The 24,649-nt window shown below is 39.9% G+C and overlaps 1 protein-coding gene across 1 annotated transcript; it reads left to right on the top strand.

Moving 5' to 3' along the window:
* The first annotated feature begins 296 nt into the window (after positions 1-296).
* Positions 297-19,254, top strand: LOC124289043 (putative helicase MOV-10). Its single transcript, XM_046725637.1, has 17 exons — positions 297-406; positions 944-1,641; positions 2,942-3,185; positions 5,685-5,937; positions 7,002-7,142; positions 8,565-8,727; positions 9,150-9,304; positions 9,624-9,809; positions 10,503-10,650; positions 11,051-11,212; positions 11,841-11,944; positions 12,899-13,110; positions 15,071-15,495; positions 16,531-16,713; positions 17,069-17,157; positions 18,430-18,548; positions 18,726-19,254. Exons 4-17 carry the CDS (start codon positions 5,786-5,788, stop codon positions 18,797-18,799), a joined length of 2,313 nt encoding a protein of 770 aa, XP_046581593.1. The 5' UTR covers positions 297-406; positions 944-1,641; positions 2,942-3,185; positions 5,685-5,785; the 3' UTR covers positions 18,800-19,254.
* Positions 19,255-24,649: the final 5,395 nt, after the last annotated feature.

The following is a 24,649-nucleotide window of genomic DNA, read 5'->3' as shown; positions in this document are numbered from 1 at the left end:
TAACAGGCCGCCGCCATATAGCTAGAATATGGCTGAGAGCGGCAGTGAACAACAAACAAGCAAAATGTTATTATTCATGGCCCACCTGGACACTCAGCGTATGACAGCTAGACCAAGATGGTGGTAGCCTTTTTTCTTACAATCGGTTTACTGTAATTGTGACAACATATTTCACCATATTTCATTTTTCTCTCGATAACACCAATATATGGTTTCTTCGAAATGAAGCAAGTCTATGGGAAACCTAAACCAGATTGTTAAACCGAAACCGGTTTTCACCGCTAGGTGGCGTGCGCTCAACGGGATTTCCCCGTTTGACAAGTTCGGTTGCACAATCAACGTAGGAAGAAACAACGTCAGCTGAGGCAGAGGAAGAGAATCCTACACACTTCACTGACTTGATGATGTAAATATTCCCCTTGAATTTACTTTTTTTGGTCACAAAATAAGCGATCGGGCTATAATTTAATGAGATCAGAGGGAGGACACCAGTAAAAGGCAACGACCACATGTTCAATTTAGATCGCTTAAATTGTGTACTGTTAGAATGGTACACAACCCACATTAGTAAACTGGGTAATGAAAATGACTAAAATCTCGTAACATGGGTGTTTTGTTGGCGAAGAACTATCTTCGTTTAAACTAGCACAGTAGCCAAGAGTAAAAGGCGTATGACTTAAAAGTAAGAAACCAGTCATATTCATATTGTTTCATAACATGGCACCTACACGGCAGTGTTGAGAGTAGACAGCCTTCAATCGTAAATAAAGAGGATTGATAACATTATAGATCGATAGATGTTTTGTATAAATAAACCACCAACAAAAACTAAAAGGGAAATCAATGTCACAAAAACATGTAAATATAGAGTAGATCTACTTGAATATTGATATCCTACGAGTATGATTATCCATGTCAGTGTGGTATTTTTGTTTTATTGCAGGTATCTCTTTTGAGGTGTAGCTACCTGGCAGAAGAGAAAGTTTCAAACATGGGAAAATTCTCCTTCAAAGAACGACAACAAAGAGGGGAAGATTTCATTCGGTTTCTCAAAACTGAAAACATAACAATTCATGGCATGCACAAGAAAGAGGTTCGCAACATGTACAACACGCGATACAAAAACTACCTGTCCCAGTTAGCACCAGGAGAGCATATACCAAGCTTCAGCAGTATTTTACAACCATTATATATCACAAAAACTCTCCATGTTCGAGCTGACAAATTCTATAATGGACCAGCCCCCCATAGCAGTACCAAAGACCACAGTGTTGAGGATGTTGACAGTGACAGTGACGACAGTATTGTTTCACTAGATGCCAGAGGAGGAGAGGCATTTCCAAACCCAGTGGATAATATGCATGCAAACAATATTAACTCTGTACGGGGGAACTTGAAGTTTCAGAGAAAGTTTGCTGTCGACCAACATAGACATTTCAACAAGGCACCAATTGCAGAACAAACCGTGTCTAAAAATGTTCCCAAGACAGACAGTTTGCCTGAGTTTGTTCAGAAAAGCGGGCATATATTCCGGTGTACACTGTGTGCTGCCCCGTGTACGTCAGAAGCTGAAGTTACCAAACACGTAGACGGTCGCAGGCACAGAGTCGCAGTCCTCATGAATGGTTTGCGAACAAAGAGGTATGTAATGTATATCGACAATCATAGTGAGTTGGATTATACACTGTTTTTAGCAATATCACAGCGGGGCACACCATAAATGGGCTTCACACATTGTACCCATGTGGGGAATCGGGTAAGAGTTCTGCCGTAAACCCCGCTTGAAATGTATTCTATTTATTAGGATTATTTCAAGGGGTTAGGTTTGGCGTTAGATTTTAAGTTTAGTGTTAGGTAAAGGCTGTGTATAAAAAAACATAGGCATATATTCTTAGGCATACGGGGGTTACGGGCGAAAATCTTTTCGGGAATCGAACCCGGGCCTTCAATGTGATGAGTGAACACTTTAACCACCAAGCTATCCCACCACCCAATGAGATGGATAGACAGACATGTATTTCAGGAGATCTAGACTGTATTAACACAATAATTTCCCCTTCATTTTTCCTCATGCAGATTTCTTTCTATAGCCAAGTATGTTGAATTCAGATAGTTGGACTTAAATGTTTTTATCAAAAATGGTTTTTGTTAGTTGAGTTACATTGACCATATTGACATTGTCCTCACTATATTTATTATTTTCTATTAACCAAAAATTGTTTAGAGAATATTGGTTATAAGAACTTTGATACATATCTATTAATGATCATCATATTTATCTCAAATCTTCCTTTTTTATACTGTCTGCTTCAAGGACATAAAATACCACCTTTATTTAGTTTACCTGGTTTACTTATAGTACAAAAGCATAAGTGTCATCAGTTTTCCAACAGACTTTTCTCTTCATTTTGATCTTTGAAAAACAAACTGAGATTATTGGTTATAGTGAATAGTGAGTGAATGAGTTTAGTTTTTACGCTGCTTTTAGAAATATTCCAGCAATATCACGGCAGGGGACACCAGAAATAGGCTTCACACATTGTACCCATGTGGGGAATCGAACCCAGGTCTTTGATGTGGAGAGCGAACGCTTTAATCACTAGGCTACACCACCGCCCTTATAGTGAATAAGTACGCACCCGATTGTCATCTTCACCTTATTTTGGGAAATGTTAAGAAGTAATTGTATGTCAGACTTTGTTGTTTGAGATCCATACATGCCTGACAGATTACATGGCATTCCAGACATTGCAACCTTGTACAATGTATCCCAGCCAGAACTTGACGAAATGTTAATTTTCATGTTGATGTTTTGGAGACCATAGCTCGAAGAATCCTGTTAATAGTATGATCAGTCATGGACAAATTATAACTGAGTATCTGACAATTTACCAAATCAATCTCTACCAAATCTTCAGGTGTTTTGGGTTGGGTTTTTCAGAGATGACCTTATCAAAGACAAGTTTGGAATCCAGTTGTCCGCATCAGTGTCAGGGGAAGGGGAGACATTTGTGATACCGCTGATGGAGGGTGTATCGAGGCGGTGACGCTGGCCATACATAACACCAACACTAGAGATACTGTGACGCTGCTCAGCTGCGAGCTGCTGAAACGGATTCGCGTGTTCCAGCTGGATGATTCCAAGAAAGTGACTGAATCCCAAGGCCATGCAACAATCCTTCCTGGTAAGTAGAGTAGCTCAACATCCTTATTGCTGCTTGAGGACATTTCCTGTGAGCTGGGCTTTATGACACTTTGAACACTTTTTCAGTTATGTGTTATTACATATCAGCTATTTCCAACTGTTATCTGAGGCACCCTACACCACTGGCTATTAATCTATGTTTGTTCAAATTTCTAAGATGCTTCGGTGAAAGATCAAAGGTGCCGACAGTACTTTATCAGACGATAATGTGCACTTTTTGCATTACGTCACAATGTATTGGCATCACTGTGCCATTCTTGTCTGCCCCTTCGTAATCAAACACTTTTGCATTATGTCACAATGTAACCGATGTCACGATGAATGTCAGTTGCCATCGCCTCGTACAGCCTCCTACAGTAAACTACTCCGTTGCATCCCGTTTCTTGGTTTGCAGTTGCTCCACGCAGCTAACATCACTGGCGGAAACGTTACGCTTATGTTTTCCGACGTTTAAAATGTCTCAATTCGACTCACAAGTTTTTAGCGACACGGTAGCGTTCGCAATGTTTACTTCCCACAATGCAATCGTGGAATGTCGCTTGACTACTCAGCTTCATCTGGATGTACTGATCTAAACTTACGTTACTAGTAGACATGCGACGTTCATATTGGCCCATATGGTTTACGTTAATGACAGATGTAATTAAAATAATTCAGAGAAGATATTTAATCCGAACGTAAACCGTCATCAAACTGTTATCATTGTTATTTTCTGGTAACGTTCTTCTTAACGCAGGGGGGCAGACACATCAATAGAACAGCGCTCCAGTTAGCCCTGTGCGACGATTCTTAATTTAGGTCACCGTCGTTTGTTTTCTGCCTTAAATTAATCGTAATTATCCTTAGAAAGCATTAAATTTGGCATCTTAGAAAAGAAATACAGTTCGCTCTTCCACCATGTTTAGTGTAATAAAGCACACTTTCGCCCTGAACTGTTATAACGTTAAAGCACTCGGACGCAAGCGTCCCTGTACTTTAACTATAATAGTTCAGGGCGAAAGTGTGTTTTTTTACACTATACATGGTGGTAGAGCGAACTGTATTTCTTAAATAATGTGATTTTGTTAGGCCAAATGAAAAAAAATGTTGTGGTTCCGATTACACCTCTTTAAAATTTAGGGTAGGTATGTAGGAATTTATTTTTTTTTAGAAGGAAAGTACAAACTAATAAAAATACAAGATTTGTATCAAACTTTGCACTGCACCTTTCCTGTCAACAAAGAAACTATTACCCAAACGTGAAAAAACAAAAACATCCATAAAATGATCCTGAAGTTATCGGTTGAACAAATTTAATGTTGGACTTTTTTCATCGAGTTCAAGAGATGTAATTTGTGATAATTCTCAAAAAAAATAATATCTCTTTGTATTGCACCTCTGTTATTGATATGGAGCGTGATCCCCGAATTTGAAAACAATCCATTTAAATGTGTTCAAGTAATTAGTTGAACCAAAATTCTCTTCTTGTTTTTTAAGTTCAAAATATGTAAATGGACACAATGCTTTCAAGATTTAGAAAAGTGGAACCAAACTTTCTGCTGCAACTCTCCTTTAGACAAAGAATCTGTTTTCCAAATTAGAGGTTCTGGGATATACAAGAAGATTCTCCAACTCGCAGGGTCAGAATAGAGAGAGCGAGGAAGTGAGGTTTTATGCTGCTTTTAGCAATATTCCAGCAATATCACAGCAGGGGATCCCAGAAATGGGCTTCACACAATGTACCCACCATTTGACAAATCGAACCCGGGTGATTGACGTGACAAGCGAGCGCCTTAACCGCTAGGCTTCCCCACTGCCCCCAGAATATAGAGGAAATTCTGATGTGGTTATAGTACCCTGTAGTACCTTCCAGTCTAAATACAGTATACCACTGTACTACTCCCTACTGTACAACATTATACACCTGGAACATTGTTGTACAGTGAATAACACAGGGCCCCGATCCACAAAGCGTTCGTAACTTTACGGCTTGTCGTAACTGTATAGTTAATCATAGGCTTGCGAATGTCTTAGCGCTATGAACGCTTTGTGGATCGTTCGTAACGTTACGGCCTGTTGTAACTGTATAGTTCATCATAGGCTTGCGAATGTCGTAGCGCTATGAACGCTTTGTGGATTTATAACGTTACGGCCTGTCGTAACTGTATAGTTCATCATAGGCTTGCGAATGTCGTAGCGCTGTGAACGCTTTGTGGATCGTTCGTAACGTTACGGCCTGTCGTAACTGTATAGTTCATCATAGGCTTGCGAATGTCGTAGCGCTATGAACGCTTTGTGGATCGTTCGTAACATTACGGCCTGTCGTAACTGTATAGTTCATCATAGGCTTGCGAATGTCGTAGCGTTATGAACGCTTTGTGGAACGGGACCCTGCTCCTTAACAATAGCAACAGCAGCTTCTGCAAGGACCCCACTTAATTCCAAACACTGTAAATGTATTGAACAACTGACTCTGACAATCTTGTCTTCGGATTTACAGGGGAATCATATGTTATAAAAATCAAGGTTCAAGCTCGTAACGTGGGGAGTTTCCACTCACCCCTTGCGCTGCTGTTCTGTCTGAACCATGACAGTAACGCAATGTTCCACATTGTGCGGTATCTCCACGCCAAGTGCCGGAACGACATCATCGAGCAGATGAAGCCAACGCCGGGGACCAAGATGGACAAGAGACAGAAGGCAAGGAAGCACACTCGGGTTTCTAAAGTCGTGGACGGTCTGCCGCTCCCCAGGTATTGTACCGGTCTCAGATGGAGTGAGTGATGGAGTTTGGTTTTACGTTGCTTGTAGCAATATTCCAGCAATATCACGGCGGGGGACACAAGAAATGGGCTTCACACATTGTACCCATGTGGGGAGTCAAACCCGAGCCTTCGGCTTGACGAGCGAACGCTTTACCCACTAGGCTACCCCATCGCCCCAGTCTCAGAAATGTTTTTGTTAAACATCACACTCAGTAATATTCTGGTAATGCCATATGGGACTGTGGCCTGTCAGTAATCAAGTCTGGACTAGACAATCCAGTGATTGATGTTCTCCGTAACAATCCACATTGTCTGGGCACCAACTGTACATAGATATTTACAATTTCATATTTAGGTCTGAGTTTAACTACTTGATTAATGGTTATTCCCTCTAAAATAAAGTTGACGGTGTGCAAAAACAAGTTAGTTGGTTTTGTCATCCCAAAATAAAGTTTATGATATGCAAAAAAACAAGTATGAGAGTCCCAAAAAAACAAAAACAATGTTTGAACAAACAGAAGATGTTTACAGGATGGTTCATCAGTGAACTCCTGTGTTTGTTTTTCCGTTGTGAAATATCCAGCGTGGGTGATACCTAAGTAAATTAGTGAGACACTTGAATCTCTGAAAACATCATTATTTAATACATTATCTGAATGTTGTTTATGCTGGTTTCCTTATCAGTTTGGTTTGTCTGAGGAGCAGTTTTGTTTGTTTTTATTTGTGTCAGGATTCAAACACTGTGCTGGCTGAAAAAATGTTGGCTCTTAGCATTTTTATATAGTGACATATCCATGACTGACTGAGTTTAGTTTTACGCCGCTTTTAGCAATATTCCAGCAATATCACGCCGGGGGACACCAGAAATGGGCTTAACACATTGTGCCCATGTGGGGAATCGAACCCAGGTCTTTGGCGTGATGAGCCAACGCTTTAACCACTAGGCTACCCCACTGCCCCGACATATCCATGAAGCAGTATTAGAAAGGGTTTTGGTTGAAGTCCACTTGTCCCCAGTCAACAACTACTATTGGGATTATTGTGTTATCCAGGGTGGGGAATGACCGTCTGGAAGTGAAGATCCAGCTTGGTTTGTACCGGATTCCTGACAGTCTGAGGAGAATCATCAACAACGGCCTCACAGACAAACAGGGCCTGAAAACATTTGAAGTGATCGAGATGACCGCCCTCAAGTATGTACAGATCACCTTCATCTTGTGACATGTTGACAGTTGCTTTACAAAGTTCACCCAATAAATCATCAGGATGCAGAATATATTCTCAGTAAATGATGACTAAATTTCCTTTCATCTGATTGGTTGAATTGTCACTTGCACGACTTGACACTATAACTTGTATGTTTCTCTCGAGGGTAATACAGTCTGATGTACGTCTCTTTGTAGCAGTGTTACCCGAGCTGTAAGGCGAGGGATGACACTGCTACAAAGAGGCGTACATCAGAACGTATTACCTGAGGGAGAAGCATACAACGTATTTATCTTACCGCCATGTTAAATGTACAAAATATCATTGTATTTTATGTTAAAGATCGCTACCGACTATATGACATGCAAACAAAATGGTGTCTGCCTCTCGACTGGATTTTTAACATCGGTGAAACATATTCTGACAAGCATAAAACTGCTATAAAAGCTGAGTTTGCAAACCATTCAATGTATAAAATAGCTTAAATAAAGCAGTGAAAGTCGGTAAAATAAACCTGTACAAAGTTAACACAAAAACTGCAGATCGAACGGTTTTCGAACTCCAGGCACTGCATGCGTCATATTATTGCGTCATGCGATTGTTAGCACTTAAGCTTCCTCGCAGAGGGCTTGGCGGTTACCGTGGCAGCGGGTAATATTTTTTCCAGTTGTCAACCTCCCAGACGGAAACTTGTTAAACTGCCATTGACCAATGAAATTAAAGTATTTTACATGGAGGTAAGATAAAGTGTTGTGTTAACATCACATGAGGTTAAGATAACAATCCACAGGCCCCATTTGGCTAAAAGTAGAATGGGAAACCCTAACATAAACTCCTAATCTGTATGTCTGTTGCAACTGCTCAAGATAGGCAACACTACCTTCCTGTGATGTCATTGATTCAGAGTTACTTCCCTTCCCAAATAAGGGCAGATGAGGCTGATAGATGGTGGCAAATTAGTGTAGTTTTCAACAATTTCATTATATGTTACAGACCTCACTTTCAGTTGATCCAATGATTTATTAACCTTGGACAAGTGAAATCACTGAGGTTTGAGTCGAAAATGACCCGAAAGTGAAGTCAATACTTGCAGAGTAGTGATATCAGTTGGGACAAAATGCACTTCTCTCATTTTACAATAAGTCATCTTTCATGGCATAATAGATTATAGTAATATGAAAAAATCCAGTATGCTTAACTTCTTTGAGAGTACAAGTATATGAATAGTGTAATGATGTGAGATTTTTCATAGTTTCAGAATTTGAGCCTTTTGTTTTAGAAATGAAACGAGAAATAACATGCTAGGATGTTTTTGAGTCAGGACTTTTTGTGCCTGTTTATTAGCATATGAAGTACTTTTTAAAGGAGGACTATTTTAGTACTATGATTCTGGATCTTGTTGCCCTCAGGTCGATGCTGGAGCAACCAATGATGATGTCGGAGTACGCCCGCCGATTGACGACGCTGATGTATTTTGAAGAGATTCAGATGGAGGTTGACATCCGACAGTATGACATCCCAGACGCAGCCATGACCAAATATTTAAAAAACTTTCGCCTGCTATTGCTCAAGGTAAGATACCTGTCAATAACTGTACGGTGACAAATGTTTGTCGCTCTTACTGTACATGTAAGCAGAAAGATGTCCCTGTTTTGTAATGGAGAGCATTCTCAAAGATTTTGTTCTATTTGTACAGGGAGACTGACTGAATGAGTTTGGTTTTACGCAGCTTTTAGCAATATTCCAGCAACATCACGGCGGGGGACACCAGAAATGGGCTTCACACATTGTACCCATGTGGGGATTCGAACCCGGGTCTTTGGCGTGACGAGCGAACGCTTTAACCCTTAGGCTACCCCACTGCCCCGTGTACAGGTAGAACATTCTGAATGATGTATATGTGTAAGTGTGTGCGTTTGTGGCTGACATTTTCAAAGATGTTGTGTTTGTGTGTATATGGCTGACATTCTCTGACACACTTGTTTTGTGGCCAGGTGCCAGGTCTAGCAGAGAACCGTCCATCTGTCCTGAAGGGAGACTGTCTGTATGTGCGTATACTGGACAGTGAGGGCGTGGCAGGGGACCATGAGTACCAGGGGTACGTCCATGAAGTGCTGCAGAACGAGGTGGCGCTGGGATTCAGTGATAGGTACGTATATCATAGATAGCTATGTACAGCAATCAAAACAGATCATGGTTGTTTTCATTTTACTCTATGACAATTCGTAACAATATACAGGACCAAACAGAATTTTAACAGACTATGGGTGTGGACTAGAGGTGAAAGGTATGCAACTGTTCAGTGGTTCCACATTGAGACTATTAACAACCACTACTTAATGATATTAAAGTACTGAAGAGTGAAATAAACCCCAAACAAACTGATCAGTGAAAACACCAGGAAATGAATGTACCCTCAGACTGTTCACAAGACTGTCAGACATGATGGAGGTTACCTTTCCTTGCAGTCTGATGAAGTTCTTTGTTCCGAACATGAAGTTCAGCGTGAGGTTTGTGTTCAACCGACTGCCCCTGCGTCTGCAGCACCGAGCATGTGAGTTGGCAGAGGAACTCAGTCTAGACAACCTGCTCTTCCCCCAGCCCGACCTCATCGGCAGTCTGGGCTTGATGCGACCCCTGGACAAAGACTTGAAGTAAGTACACATCACTAGCAAAGGTTGTCAACACCAACATGACACTGAGATCCAGGTTAGAATTGGTCTTCAGCAACCCATGCTTGTGTCGAGGTGACTAATGAGTTCGGGTGGTCAGGTTCGCTGACTTGACTGAAGCATGTTATTGTTTCCTGACTGTGTAGATGGATGCTAGAAGATTTCGAGGCTTCAAATTCTGATTGTTGCACACAGCATATATTTCACTATCACACTTGGAGACAGAATACATGTTACATTCATCAGTGATTTCGATATGACACAAGTATCACATCACAAATAATGTTGAATATTAAGAGAATCTGCTTCAAACAAAGTGCAGTGAGTTAACACAAGCAAGTTATGACGCATCTTTGAGCAGATTTCCAGTTATATCACAGCCAGGAGGAAAGCATTGAAGGTTTTTACCACTTTTACAAGACCCCCAAGCATGGGGTTATATCAGACAAAGCAAGAAACACAATAAGGGCAAACCGGTATTCATGACCACTTTCACAGGTTCCTGGAACAACAAAGGGATACAACTCTGCATAGTAAATGCAGCACCTCAGATGACTGTACCACCTTTAACTTTGGTTCAACACAAACCTAAACTTGATCCACTATTTCGATCTTGTATCATGCATATTGAGCAATGATTGACTTGTCTAAAGTGTTGATGCCATGGTAACGCAGGTTCTTTGCCCGCAAACCGTCCCTCAACAAGCAGCAGCAGACGGCAGTGAGGCACATTGTGGCAGGGTCATCCCGACCTGCCCCCTACCTGGTGTTTGGACCCCCAGGAACAGGCAAGACTTTCACCATTGTGGAGGCCATGAAACAGGCAAGTCATCATGGTGCTTTCTCTGTGATTGTGACAAAACAAGCTTATCAGTTGCCCTTGAAACATGACCGACAATAGGTCTGACTGTAATGGGTTTCATGTTGAAATGCATGTGACAGATTAAGAATGTGAAAGATATTACTGAGGTAAGATTTCACAAAATATTTGATTTACATAAAGTCATTTTGAGTCACATTTAGAAGTTGTGAAGACGCACTGTGATACTGTGTATTAAGGAACAGTGTTCAGCTTCGGCCACCAGTCTGAAGCGTGCGTCCAGTTCATGTTTCTTTCTGCCAAGTCTTTATATGTATATGGTCGCTACTGTAGTGCCAAAAGGCATGCTTGTGATTGTAGACAAGTCTCGAGTCATCAGTAATAGATGAGGTTTCTGTGACAGATATGGAAACACATCACATCCTCCCACGTCTTGGCGTGTGCCCCTTCCAACAGTGCCGCCGACCTCATCACTGAACGCCTCCTGGAGCATGTGTCCAAGTCGGAAATACTCCGAGTGAATGCAACCAACCGTGCCTGGATCACAATCCCAGAGAAAATCAGAGTGAGTTGAAGCATGTAAATATACTGAACACTTGCAGTGAGCATGTGATGCCCAAGCTGTGAATAAACCTGAACTATGTGAATCCCAGTATTAGGAAGTACTGCTGTCAACAGAATTCCCCTTGTACCACATCGCGTTAGCTTCATGTTGGAGGAAAACCCCGAGTGAGGCAGGCTTTTATGGCTTTGGTGAAACCCACAAGCAAGGAGTCCCAGTACTATGGCACTTATATTATTAATGGAAACATGAAGACATGGCAACTATTGCTACTAGTCAGCATGCCAGTCTCAATCCCGGAAATATATGTGTTGTTATCAACTGCTAAATCTTATCAATCACCTCATACAAACATAGTATAAAGTACAATTAAAGTATTTTTGAACTACCGGTATGCAGAAACAGCTCAGTTTTAATGGAAATTCCACAGAGTGACAAGTATTGAATTTGTAGTATCCTTGTGTTGCTTTTAGAGGGCTAAAAGTGTCCCAGATAGCATTCGGACGTTGGCCCAACGTTGGCAAAACCATTGGCAACGTTGGGCCAACGTCTGAATGCTATCTGGGGTGTTGTGGGGTGATTAGTAGCTGTTGTGTTGAGGGGTGATTTATCACTGTTGTTATCCCTGCAGGATGTGTGCAACTATGACCGTCAGACTGGACATTACTACTACCCCAAGAAGGAGGACTTCATGTCCTATAGGATCATTGTGTCCACGCTGGTCACTGCTGGAAGGTCAGTACCTTGCCTTGCATTGAGGGTCATACAGATATAGTCATGGAATATACATTCCCAGGCCTGGAATAGATAACTGTCATGACATCATGAGAATATGAAAATATATTATTGTATTACATTTTTCATTTTTTTATGGTGATATATATCTGTGATCAGCAAGGGCTTTGACCAAAGTAAAGTGAAGTTTAATTTTATGAACTTAAATTTGTGATTTTTAATTATTATTTTTTATTGATGACTGACTGACTGAGTTTGGTTTTACGCCGCTTTTAGCAATATTCCAGCAACATCACGGCGGGGGACACCAGAAATGAGCTTCACACACTGTACCCATGTGGGGATTCGAACCCGGGTCTTCGGCGTGACGAGCCAACGCTTTAACCATTAGGCTACCCCACCGCCCCCTTTTATTGATGAAATATCATGGGAAAATTGACATTACCATGATGATAAACTGGAAAAGCAGGGTTCAAGATTTGGCTTGCACCAGGTGCATGTTGACGTCAAGATGTGTTACACCTGACTAAACCAGGTACAATCAACCATAATGGTACCTATTAACTATATGTGTATATAATTACAAAAATACAGTTTCATGGCACTGGTCAGTGTCAGTGATAATCTGAAATATTTATTCCACTTCAGAAAGTGAGTGAGTGTTTGAGTATGGTTTTACCCCGCTTTCAGCAATTTTCCAGCAGCATCACAGCGGGGGACACCAGAAATGGACTTCACCTGTCACATTGTGCCCACGTGGGGAATCGAACTCAGGCCTTTGGTGTGACGAGGGAACACTTTAACCACTAGGGTACCCCACTTCAGAAAGAATGAGTCATACATCCGATAAATTGCCTTGTTTTCTTCTCATTCTCAAAATGTTAAAAATAGCTTATCTGTGTATATGTTGAGATGAAATTCATGTAATATCCACATCTTCTCTTTCCCCACCAGGCTGTCGTCTGCCAATTTCCCAGCGGAACACTTCACCCACGTCTTCATCGACGAGGCCGGCTATGCCGTGGAGCCGGAGTGTGTCATCGCCATTGCCGGGATCCTCGACTGCAACCCCCTTGTCAAGAACGGAGGTCAGCTGGTGCTGGCAGGAGATCCCAAACAGCTCGGACCAATTCTGAGGTCGCCATTTGCCATGCAGTATGGTCTAGGTGAGGGCAGTTGCCTGGGTAACCAGTCAGTCCATAGCCAGGACTGCCAGTTGACATGTGCTTGTTAACTTTGCAATCATACCATAATTTATTATCTACAAGGGCGAAAATATTGGGGTTCATATTTTTCATACAATGCCCTAGGGCAAAATATCACTTTGTCATGGTGACGTCATGAACAATGTTATGACATCACGTTTCTTCTGTGACTTTGCGTTCTACATGCGGAGACGGCGGGTAGCCAGCCTATGTTTGAAAATAGATTTAGGTTTATTTTCCTCAATTTGACGACTTTGTCAATAAACAGAATAGTACAATCGTGCCCATATCTCTCTCGGAAATGCCTTTAGGCACTCGTGTCGTAAACATAGTATGACATGGGCACTCATATAATATCCTCTATATAATCAGAATAGAACAATAAACACAAAACCCGCTGTGGCTTCAGTAAAATTGTGTGGCAGTATGTCTTGTTTTTAGCTTAACACTAACATCTCTTTGTGAAACATAGCTCACAACATTGATTCAAAGAGAATGATAATAGTTACCAATGGCATGAAGCTATAGGTACACTTTACCCACAATGCCACTCACTCATTCACTCACCCACCCATAAGAACGTAGTGCCTTGCAACAAAACTTTTTGTGGTGTGGCCTTACATAATAAACAGTGTTTGGTCATTAGTTCATGCACAGAAAAGAGCATCTTAAATTTTTTACTGTGAGTTCATCTCCATGCTATTTCTGTCATCGAACATTAATTAAGAAATACAGTTCTCTACCACCATGTATAGTGTAATAAAACACACTTTCGCCCTGAACTATTATAGTTAAAGTACGAGGACGCTTATGTGCGCTCATAGCACATGCGCAGTGAAATAGGTTCGCGCAGCTAGTAAGCGGGTTGTCCGGTGAATATGCGGTGAAGGCTTTGGTGTGAGCTATTTTTCTAATGTTTTGTTGATATTTCACAGGCGCGAGCTTTTTATATGTTATGACAGTAGATTACCGATTTAACTGTTTATATAATTTCATTTGTCTATTTCACCACACATTCTTCTTACCGAGTCACTTTTTCAGTTCGATACTTAAAAGCAATGTCATTATTTAGCGTTGACAGAATTTCTTACTGTGATATAGATATGTCGTTGTCACAGACAAAACTCAATGTCTGTTTTATTGACACCTACCGGTATGTGTCTGCCTGCCTGTCTGCTAATGACAATATTCAATACACAACTTCGATCACTGACCACATGCAAATTGAACCAATCATGCTATACACCATAAACAAAATGCATTGATTTATGGCCCGAGTTCAGTCTCTGTAACATTATGTAATTACACAGACAGGCAGGTGTGATACTTGTACACACGACATGTTATGATGTCTGTTGATTGCAAAATGTTACACACAAAAAATGAGCATGTATTTACAAAACCCAACATCTCTATATACACACACAATGAGCCGTGAGGGAATCTGCAAATAAACCAGCCGTTACACTTGAGTGCACACCCACCCGCTCTGACTGGGTTCTGTATCCCGGCTGCTTCGTTTCTTGGGAAGTAAACCCAAGTACACAATATTGCACTTTTGATTTGCGATTGTACGCTTATAATTTTGTTTAAATGTTTATTCATAATCAGCAATATATATTATATGTCATGAATAAGTGATAATTGTGTTTTAATTATGTTTGATTTTTTGTTTGCATGTGACCTTTAATGGTATTGTGCATGTAGTTCTCATATTTCTTATAACTGTATGGGAACTATTAATTCCTGATTCATGGCTTTCGGGATCTCTGCTACCTCAACGCAACTTTATCAGTTAGCAACACAGTTGATAACAAGATGGTTGATTTCGGTAATTTTGACAGGATAATATACTGTTCAACACTTGATAAGGATAATCTACTGTTCAACATTTGATAAGAAAATGATGTACTTCCTTCAGATATGTCGTTGCTGGAACGCTACATGACACAACACCCAATCTATGCCAGACGGGAGGATGCCAGGACACCAGAAGAAGCGTACGACGAGCGGGTCCTGACAAAGCTGCTCAACAACTACAGGTCCCACAAAGCTATACTTCAGATGCCCAATGAGATGTTCTATGACAGCGAGCTGCAGGTGCACGCTCCCGCGATCAGGGACCTGATGTGTGAATGGGAGGAGCTACCGATACCCAACTACCCCGTCATATTCCACGCCGTCGTCATGGGAGAAGACATGAGAGAAGAACGCAGTCCATCGTTCTTCAACCCAGAGGAAGCTGTGACAGTCATCAACTACGTCAAACAGATCCTCGGCACCAGGATCATGGGAAAACAGATCAAGGTGGACGAGATAGGGATTATCTCCCCTTACAGGAAGCAGGTAGAAAGGGAGATTTGTTTTGGGTTACTGTTTTTGTGAGTCGTTGTTGATAATGGGGAATTAAAATTTACAGTGCCATACAGTCATCATGTTGGTGTGTACATTTTGTATATGATGTATATAAAAAAGCATGTCACTCATTTGCAAAGAAAGTAACCTTGAAGTTAGATTGAAAATGAAATGTATATATATTGGCCATTTTCAATCTAACGACAAGGTTACTTTCTTAGCAAATAAGTGCTTTTTCTAACTAAAGTACTACACAGCTTTTGGTAACTATGTTGCTATTATTTCTTATACCTCAAACTCACTACTAGAATTTGAAAGTTATGCATGGCATGGCATCCACAGTTAGATGATCATCCCTATCTTTAGCTGAGCAGTATGTATTAGGTTATAGATGTATCCTTGTACCAGTAAATGTTGTATACATCAGGGATAATTAGACTAAAACATATCAAAATGGATCAGTATTTTTCTACACTTGACTTTTTTGCTGTTATATATTTACCCCAAAATCTAAAAAATCGGACTTTCCATTTTAGTCACAAACACAAACACAACTGTAAGCCATTAGGCAAAATTGTTGTGAAATAATATATCAACTATAACAAGGTTGAAATCTGAGATGTCACATGCATCTGTTAAGTTCTCCATTACCTGATCCATTTTGAGGATGTTACACCATTGTGGAACATTACATTGATTTTGAACCAGGAATAAATGGCTATTCTGAATTTGGATTTAACATGTGAAACTGATGCAGCTATACATCATGTGTGAAATATGGAGACACTTTGTATCAACCATAACTCAGTCAGAGAAATTTGCTAAAACCTATTGATTCTGGGTTAGATTCTACACATTCTCATGATTTGTCCTGTACTTGTTTTTGATGAAGTTACTCTTCTGTTGTCAGAGTTGAATCTGAGCCAGGAATTTGTGATTTGTGTCTGAGACATGACTTGAGTCTGTTGGCTCAGGAAGTAAGATCAACTGCTTCTCATGATTTGTCCTCCATTACTGTTGTGCCAGGTCCAGAAGATACGACAGCAGCTCCAGAAGAACCGCATCGACACGCAGAAGCTGAAGGTGGGGTCTGTGGAGGAGTTCCAGGGAGCCGAGCGGCTCATCATCATCGTCTCCACCGTCCGCAGCAACCCCAAATACCTGTCACAAGATGTCAAGTTCAACCTCGGCTTCCTCAAAAACCCCAAGGTAGGACGGCATGTCAGTGCCGATATCCAACTGTGAAATACGGGGTTAGAGCTGACCTAGGTGAAATTTGTGGCCAATGTCATGTTAAGGTGGCTTCACACAGAATATAAGTTTGCAAACATTGGTTGGTAAACAAGTTCCCTAACTTGTGTCTACACAAGACAATAATGTGCTGCTATTAATTAATTCCTCTTCCTGTTTTCTCCTGCAGACTTGAGCAGGAGTAGACTACACAGTGTGTGTTATGCAGTCGCTTGGTATACACAGTGCCTGTAGTTTTTCACAGGTTTTATCGTATCAGAATTAATGCTCATTTGAGTGATGAAATAAAAAGGATTTTTGGTTTTTCTTTCAGAGATTCAACGTGACTGTGACAAGACCAAAGGCTCTGCTGATAGTCATCGGAAACCCCCACACCCTCCTGATGGACGAACACTGGGGCCGGTGGGTACAGCCAATCTGTTATGTTATACAGGGTGATAATGAGAAGTCTTATAATGCGCTAATCTCCACGCAACATAGCATGCTCAAAGCGCTAACACAAACATATACACACCATGATGAAAAAGTCTAATTCTCAAACAAATGCAGCTTGTACAGCACACTAGTCGACATAATCATCTGTATAACAGTAACCAGCATAAAGACAGCCTGTAGTTGACAGTATCGCAACAGCACCATCTTGCCTGCCAATCAGTAGTGTTCAAGAAATGGGCTTCCATTACTGAGCCTAGATTTGGCTATCATCATTGAACCCCAAAGCTTGAAACTTTATACATCTCCCCAAAATAATTGAAAAAACTGGGAGTAGGTGCACATTGTTTCCAGGGAATCAACACGACATGTTGCATATGTCCATAGTCCCACAATCCCTATGCAGGAGGCATATCATTTGAGACTATAGTTTGGCATGAAATGCATGTGGACCCGTTTTTTTGTAAATATCCCTTCATCCAATGACCCAATCGATCTCAAACTGTGCAAGTGGATGTTTTGTCAGACAACTAATCACATTGTAAAGCACCGATTTTATGCATTTGTATTAAAGAATCTGTCTATGTAACTGTCAACAAAATAAACAGCAGACCGCAGACTGCTTGCAGAGGGAGGGAGCCAATGACCTGTAACAGCGGCAGTTTTAGTAGTAAATTTGTAGTAGCTACAAATGCATAAAATCGGTGATTTACAATGTGATTAGGTTGTCTCACAAAACATCCACTTGCACAGTTTGAGATCGATTGGGTCATTGGATGAAGAGATATTTACAAAAAACCGAGTCCACATGCATTTCATGCCAAACTATAGTAACCTATAATGTACTTCTAATGTTGTTCAGTATATAATGGAAGACAAGGTTTGAGGATGGTATTGGTCAAGACTTAAATCACACCATGTTTCAATTGGAGACATATATTTTCAACATAATGTGGTCATTGTTTACTGTTGACTGATGTTAATGACAGAATTGGGACATGAGTTTATCAAGCCCAGCAACCTTCTCAGTGTGGAATAATAACTAACACGACATAGGGATTTACTACCATCTGTCAGTATACATTTCAGTGCTGAGACATGACATTAGTATAACTGTTACTGTGCTGATCTTCTCTTCGGAAGTCCCAACATCAGTTCAACTGTAATTTATGTGTTTGCCCTCTCTTCAGAAAGTATTATACATAAATGCCTTTCAGCAACTGTCTCCATCTTGGTTTCCAGGTTCATCCGGAACTGCAAGGAATGTGGAGCTGTTGCCGGAGAGGACTTTTCCACGGAAACGGAACAGGAGTTAGATGATGTCATGCAAAGACTTGCTGCTGTCAACTTGGATAGCATAAGTAAGACTGGTTACCATGGTAACACTTGGCGGTTTCCATTGTGAAGCCAGGAATGTCAATAAATGCGAAATTTATATGACTGTATCACAGTAATATTTAAGAGTAATTGACAAGGATAAATTCATATTAATTTTTTTAAATCTGGTTGTTCCAGTAATTATTTGTTATCTGTTTCAGATTCCAACCCAGATTTAGAAATGGAAGGAGGACAAGTTGTGAACTTTGAACAGCCATGGAGAAAAGATATCTGATGACAACAGAACAGCCAATCACAGTCCAAGCATGTCCATTCCAGCCAATCAGATTGCAGCATCAGCATTTATCATGGAGTCACATGCAGACCTGTTTACTCCATATATAGTGAAGGTTCACTAAGAAATATCTGTAATTTCAGCTACTTGTCAGTTGTCTTTTTATGTAGGGAAAGATAATTTAACCTGACACATTTTACAGTGAATGAACAAATAGATCCCTGAGTTGATTTGATGAACAGTTTTTTACAGCTAAGCCTTTTTTGACATTGACTGATCAAGGTCATCAGTATTTTGTTTGGCTGTTCCAAGGGTTTGGTCTATATACTTTACCCATAATGCAACAGGTTTATTTCCGTCATGCACACTTGGATCAAAGAGGACAGATTAATTGGGGAAAAGGACAACAGATACCAATTTGAAAGTTTTAAGTGCATTTGTGCTCAGGACTTCATTTCAAATGCATGGTATTGAGTCATTAAGAACTTGATTTTTATGCTAGTCTAAAATCCATGATTGTTTTCCTGTATTTATCGTCTAAGTTCTTTGTTGAAAAGTCCAACTACGGATAAAGTATTGGAGTAAACAGGTCTGTATCTTTTCACAAATGTCAGGATATGACTGGGAGATTCTCACAACACATTCCTTTATTTTGGCAGCTACAAGACAGTTGAATGTTTTTCTTCACAATTAGTCATACTGCCGTTGTTGCAGGCAAGGCATGGGATCAGTGGCGTTCGTTGTGGTGAGCAATAGCATTGTTTAGTTACACTGTGTACACAGATATCTTTAATTTGCCACCCAAAATTTACTCCCTTGGCAACTAAATTAAGTTGAATTAAGCATAATAAGTAATTATTTGATTAACAAGTGTGAGATGGGAGACATTTTATTATTTATTTTTTTCCAAACAATATTTTAAACCTTTGTGTACATAAGCTGTCAAGGGATATGATTCACGATTTTTAATTTGACTACGGTATGGCTTTTACGTCAAGGAAAGAAGGAAGACCACACAGTGATTTTCTTCTGTCTGCAAGTACTTGGGAACAACATTGTAATGTGACGTGAGGTGAGATGTGGGGTACTGGGACAATCAGGGATATAAATCCATTGATTAAAATATTATGGCCCAATATATGTTCATGGTTGAGACATTGTCAAATATAAGCTGTTTATTCTTTATGTGGGGGAGAACTTTGCTGTCATTTTTATCCTTCCTTCAACAAACAGTCATTGATATCTTGTGGCCTTAGTGGAATGTCTAAAGTTCAAGGTAGTGAAAGGAAATCTTCATGGTGTGTCTGAGGTTGTTAGCTGTACCACATGTACTGGGGTATATGGATCTTAATAGATCAGAGACATTGGGTTTTTTATCATGTAATTTTATCATCAATGAATGAATGTGATATCTGTTGTATTGTTACAATGGAGGGTTTTAGCCTATGATTTTAGCTTTCATTTACAATTCATTAAACCTGTTTTTCATTAAGTTTTAAACTGCTTTTCCATTTTGCAGCTTTGCTATATTTTTATCAGCACTATAGATATATCTGGTGTGATATAGATGCTGACAGCCAATTGCTTGCTTTCCCCAGGGTTCCAGATAAATTTTCAACATCAGGAGTACGTACTCCTTACTGTTTCAATGCAGGAGTACTGGAAAATCTTATGAGTACATTTAGAGTACTTAATGGAATTTAATGGAGTATCACTAATCTTGTGTATCGTTTCTTAGATGCACCACAACATTGCTACTCTTGTGTAGACAGGTCAATAAACTATAAAACAATACTTTTTTCAGATAAATACGTCTGTAAATGATTCTAAGACCATACACCATTGCTGTAGTGCGTATCTGCTACGTTTTCTAAATTATTTCCTACCGTATCGTGCACATTTCATATCCGTACACACGCCGATACGGCCCTTATCTGGAGCCCAGCTTTCCCTGTACTGAATGTTGAGTGAAAGTCATACATACTTCTACTCCTAACTGTATTAACAACGTGAACATACTAACACCATGATGTGGTGGTGTAGCATGAGAGTGTGTTGATGCTTGAAGTGACATTTAAATCTGAACTGTCATCACAGTAGTTCAGTGACATTAGTAATTCTTATTCGCATGAAATGGATTAGATGTATCAAATTAAATAGCCATGCCAAGATGATAGAATTGACTTACAATGTGAAGCAGTTTAATTCAGGATGTTGAGTATTATATAATATCAAATAAATAGCAGCATTGAAAATTATAAAAAGCAAGGAATAGGACAATGATATCTTTCTCTTATAGAAACTCTCCAGTAAGTACTGAATCATCTTTTGACAGAGACTCTTCCTTGTATCACCATGGGATCATATACCTGATAGGAAGAAGACAAATCTTACTTTTTTTGCCTGTGTTAAGCACCCTGCACCCTGCAATCTTTGTAAAGCATTTGTGTTTTAGGAAAAAAATATTTTTATTTTTATATATTCATGTAAATATTAATATGATTGATGTGAGTATATTTTTCCTGCACCAAAACAAGGTTTAAATAAATATGACATGAAATGTTATACTTGTAATTAAAATCCCAAGATATTGGCAGAATGTATTGAAATATTCTTAATTCATATGGCAGTTTTAAAAGTCACAAAGAGTCTTTGATATGGATTATTCCAGTTCTGAAATAGACAGATACAAACAGTTGGTGTTGAGAATATTAAGGTGGTCATATTTGGGCTGCCAGAGTTATTTCCCTTGCATTACCACATCAGCTTGATTAGCTCATCAGAATTCAGTTTTGTTTATGTTCATGTGTTGCTTGCAAGACTTTGTTGTTGTTTTATGGTAGAACAGCTGTGAGTTGGGAGTGATGCATCCATATGTAGACGTTCATTCCATGATGTGTTCTCTTTTTGAGTGAAGGGTGAATATCATATAAGTAACACTTCCAAGAAGAATGATACTATTCACAAATTTCATACCATCACCATATTTTACATCTGTTAGTTGATGTGTATTACAAATGTTTTTGTTTGATGGAATACAACATTAAAACGTTTAATCTTTCAAATGTCTTGATTTGGTTTCTGATGAGGATTTGCTTTGTATGACAGTTGCCCTCTAACTGTAGACACATGGCAGCCTGACAAGAAGAAATAAAGGGATTTGATCTATATGTACACCTGAACTGAAAGTATCCACCAATTGAATATGATGGCACCAGGATCCTCATGGCGATGCCAGAGTAAAAATTAACCCCCAGCAACCTATGCTTGAGAGTGAGAGAGAGAGAGAGAATTTGGTTTTACGCCGCTTTTAGCAATATTCCAGCAATATCACGGCGGGGGACACCAGAAATGGGCTTCACACATTGTGCCCTTTTGGGGAATCGAACCCGGGTCTTGAGCATGACAAGCTTTAACCACTTGGCTGCCCCACCACTCTGCCACCCTTGAGGAGGCGGCATCAATAGGGTGGTCGAACATGATGGATCACCATTTTTAGGATGTGGGACATTGCTCAGAATATCAATCACACGTTTGTCAGATCCAGACATGATTATTAACAAGCCTCATCAGTCTTGTAGCTGGATATATGAGGGCCACATTAAACCATGACAACATGTACTCTGTACAGTGGAGCTCTAATGCCAGTCAACCATATTTCACTTATATCTCAGCTCCCTGTAAATTGGTGAATCAGCAATTGAATACACTATCAAGCCACAGGGCCTCGTTGGTGGACTTCAAAAAGAAACTTTAAAAAGTGAGTGAGTGAGTTTAGTTTTACCCCGCTTTTAGCAATATCAGGGTGGGGGGCACCAGAAATTGGGCTTCGCACATTGTACCCATGTGGGGAATTGAACAGGGTCATCTGTGACAAGCGAACGCTTTAACCACTAGGCTACCCCACCGCCCCACTCAAAAAAGATGCTCAAAACAGTTACTAGTATTCTGGAAACAACATTTGAGACTGATTTCACCTTGAAATCCCAAATGAGATAATATTTTGAGCCCAGGGGTCAGGGTCCCGTTTCACAAAGCTATCGTAGCACACTGTTGTAAATCTATGTTACAGTATAGGAGCTACGACAGTCGTACCGCTACGATAGCTTTGTGAAACGGGCCCTGATACACAAAACGTTCATAGAACTGTGACATTCTTAGCCTACATATGATTAAGTATAGAGTTACGATAGGTAAGTTAAGGAACGCTTTGTAGACCATGGCCCCGTTCTACAAACAGATCATAGCACTAAGAGATAATAAACTCCCATACTTAAAGGGGAAGTATACAGATAAAAACTTTTTATGCTGGAAATGTGCAAAACAGAAAAGGGTAATTTTCGTGTAAACTTAGAATAGTCCTAATGCCACTTTGTGGAACGGCTCCCGGGTTACCAACGCTGTTTAATCCTCACATCTTGTGTGATTTACGAGTGTTAGATGAGATGACACAATGTCACAGATTGTTCCCTTGTTTAGTACGATCACATCTGAATAAAAAACCATTGGTTGATAGCATGACCCACAACCAGATGACACTTAACAAGGCAAGCCAGTTCATTTTATTAAGTTGTTATTTATATGAATTTTAATACTATTCCTGTCCTGAATGGGAACTTTTATTTTCAAATACATTTGAAATAGCAGCACGGCGAACAGTCTGATTTCCGATTATCGTGGGTTTTCTGGAACTTTTCTAATTTTGGTGCATTTAAAAAATATTCACTTTCAGGTTTATAGGTTCTCGTGAACACTCTGTGTGAACATAGAAGTTTTATTTGTCACAATGTGGGTATATTTTAAAAACATATGAACACCAAACGCAAGGTGTTTCTGAAATATTTGAACACGATTATAATATTTCACAGTTCTAGGAAGAGTCCCTTCCCTCACGACCCCCTTCCGGCGACCAGTAATAGACTCGTCCCTTGACGACCGATGTTCACAATATATCAGAACTAATATTTAAGAAAATGAATGGCAAATGAACTTTTAATTGACAAAAATAGAGATCATATATACATAGGTGGATCCAGAGATCACCCCCACCCTTTTTTTCCTGAAAGTTTATTAAATGACCATTGAAACTCTCGCGAAAACGGGTGAAAATAAACTATGCACTCCACCTTTCTCAAAAACAAAAAGTTGTATCCGCCCCTGTATATATATGCATAAAAAGTAGCATATTATGTAACATTTAAATGATATTGAGGTTAGAAGCATTTTACCTTCAGAATTTTAGAAAAAATGTTTACGAAATACATACAAAACGACATTTTTACGTCTGGCCTATTATTAAACCGTTCAGTGACGTTGTACGTGGATTCTGAGAAAAGGGAAACACCAACTACGTATTGTGACCCCTAACATCCTTTATAAGGGAAATAGGAAGTTATTGTACGTTGGTTTTCTCACTCCCCAAGTGTGTCGTCATCATCAAATCATAATGGATGCCAAGCTTCTGATTCATGTGTTCAACAGTTTCCGTTACAAGTCGAAGTATTTTAGTCGTAAGAATTGAAATTAAAGTAACATGAATCGGAATTTTTTTATTCCATTTCTGTATAATCAGACTTTTATTCAAAAATAGCAAAAACGTTATACAGATGTATACAGAGTAATGTGTTCTTATTGTCAGTGAAGTCTTATTCACTTTTATTCCCTTCGATCGCACATGTTGGGATATTTTTTATTGTATGAAATTATGGGGGGAATCAATCAACAGCCCAGATAGCATTCAGACGTTGGCCCAACGTTGGCAATGGTTTTGCCAACATTGCCAACGTTGGGCCAACGTCCGAATGCTATCTGGGAGGTACTGTGGCAAAACTCGTTGATTTCTTATATGCG

Source organism: Haliotis rubra, unplaced genomic scaffold (assembly GCF_003918875.1).
Source record: "Haliotis rubra isolate DU_JTF1 unplaced genomic scaffold, ASM391887v1 Scf430, whole genome shotgun sequence".
Lineage (NCBI taxonomy): Eukaryota > Metazoa > Mollusca > Gastropoda > Lepetellida > Haliotidae > Haliotis > Haliotis rubra.
The sequence above is the reverse complement of the archived record's forward strand: the minus strand, read 5'-3'. Positions and strand labels throughout refer to the sequence as shown.

Coding starts and splice junctions, on each gene's coding strand:
- LOC124289043 (XM_046725637.1), top strand. CDS start 5,786: ATGTTCCACATTGTGCGGTATCTCCACGCCAAGTGCCGGAACGACATC. Junction 9,305..9,623: donor GCGCTGGGATTCAGTGATAG/GTACGTATATCA, acceptor CTTTCCTTGCAG/TCTGATGAAGTTCTTTGTTC. Junction 10,651..11,050: donor TTGTGGAGGCCATGAAACAG/GCAAGTCATCAT, acceptor TTTCTGTGACAG/ATATGGAAACACATCACATC.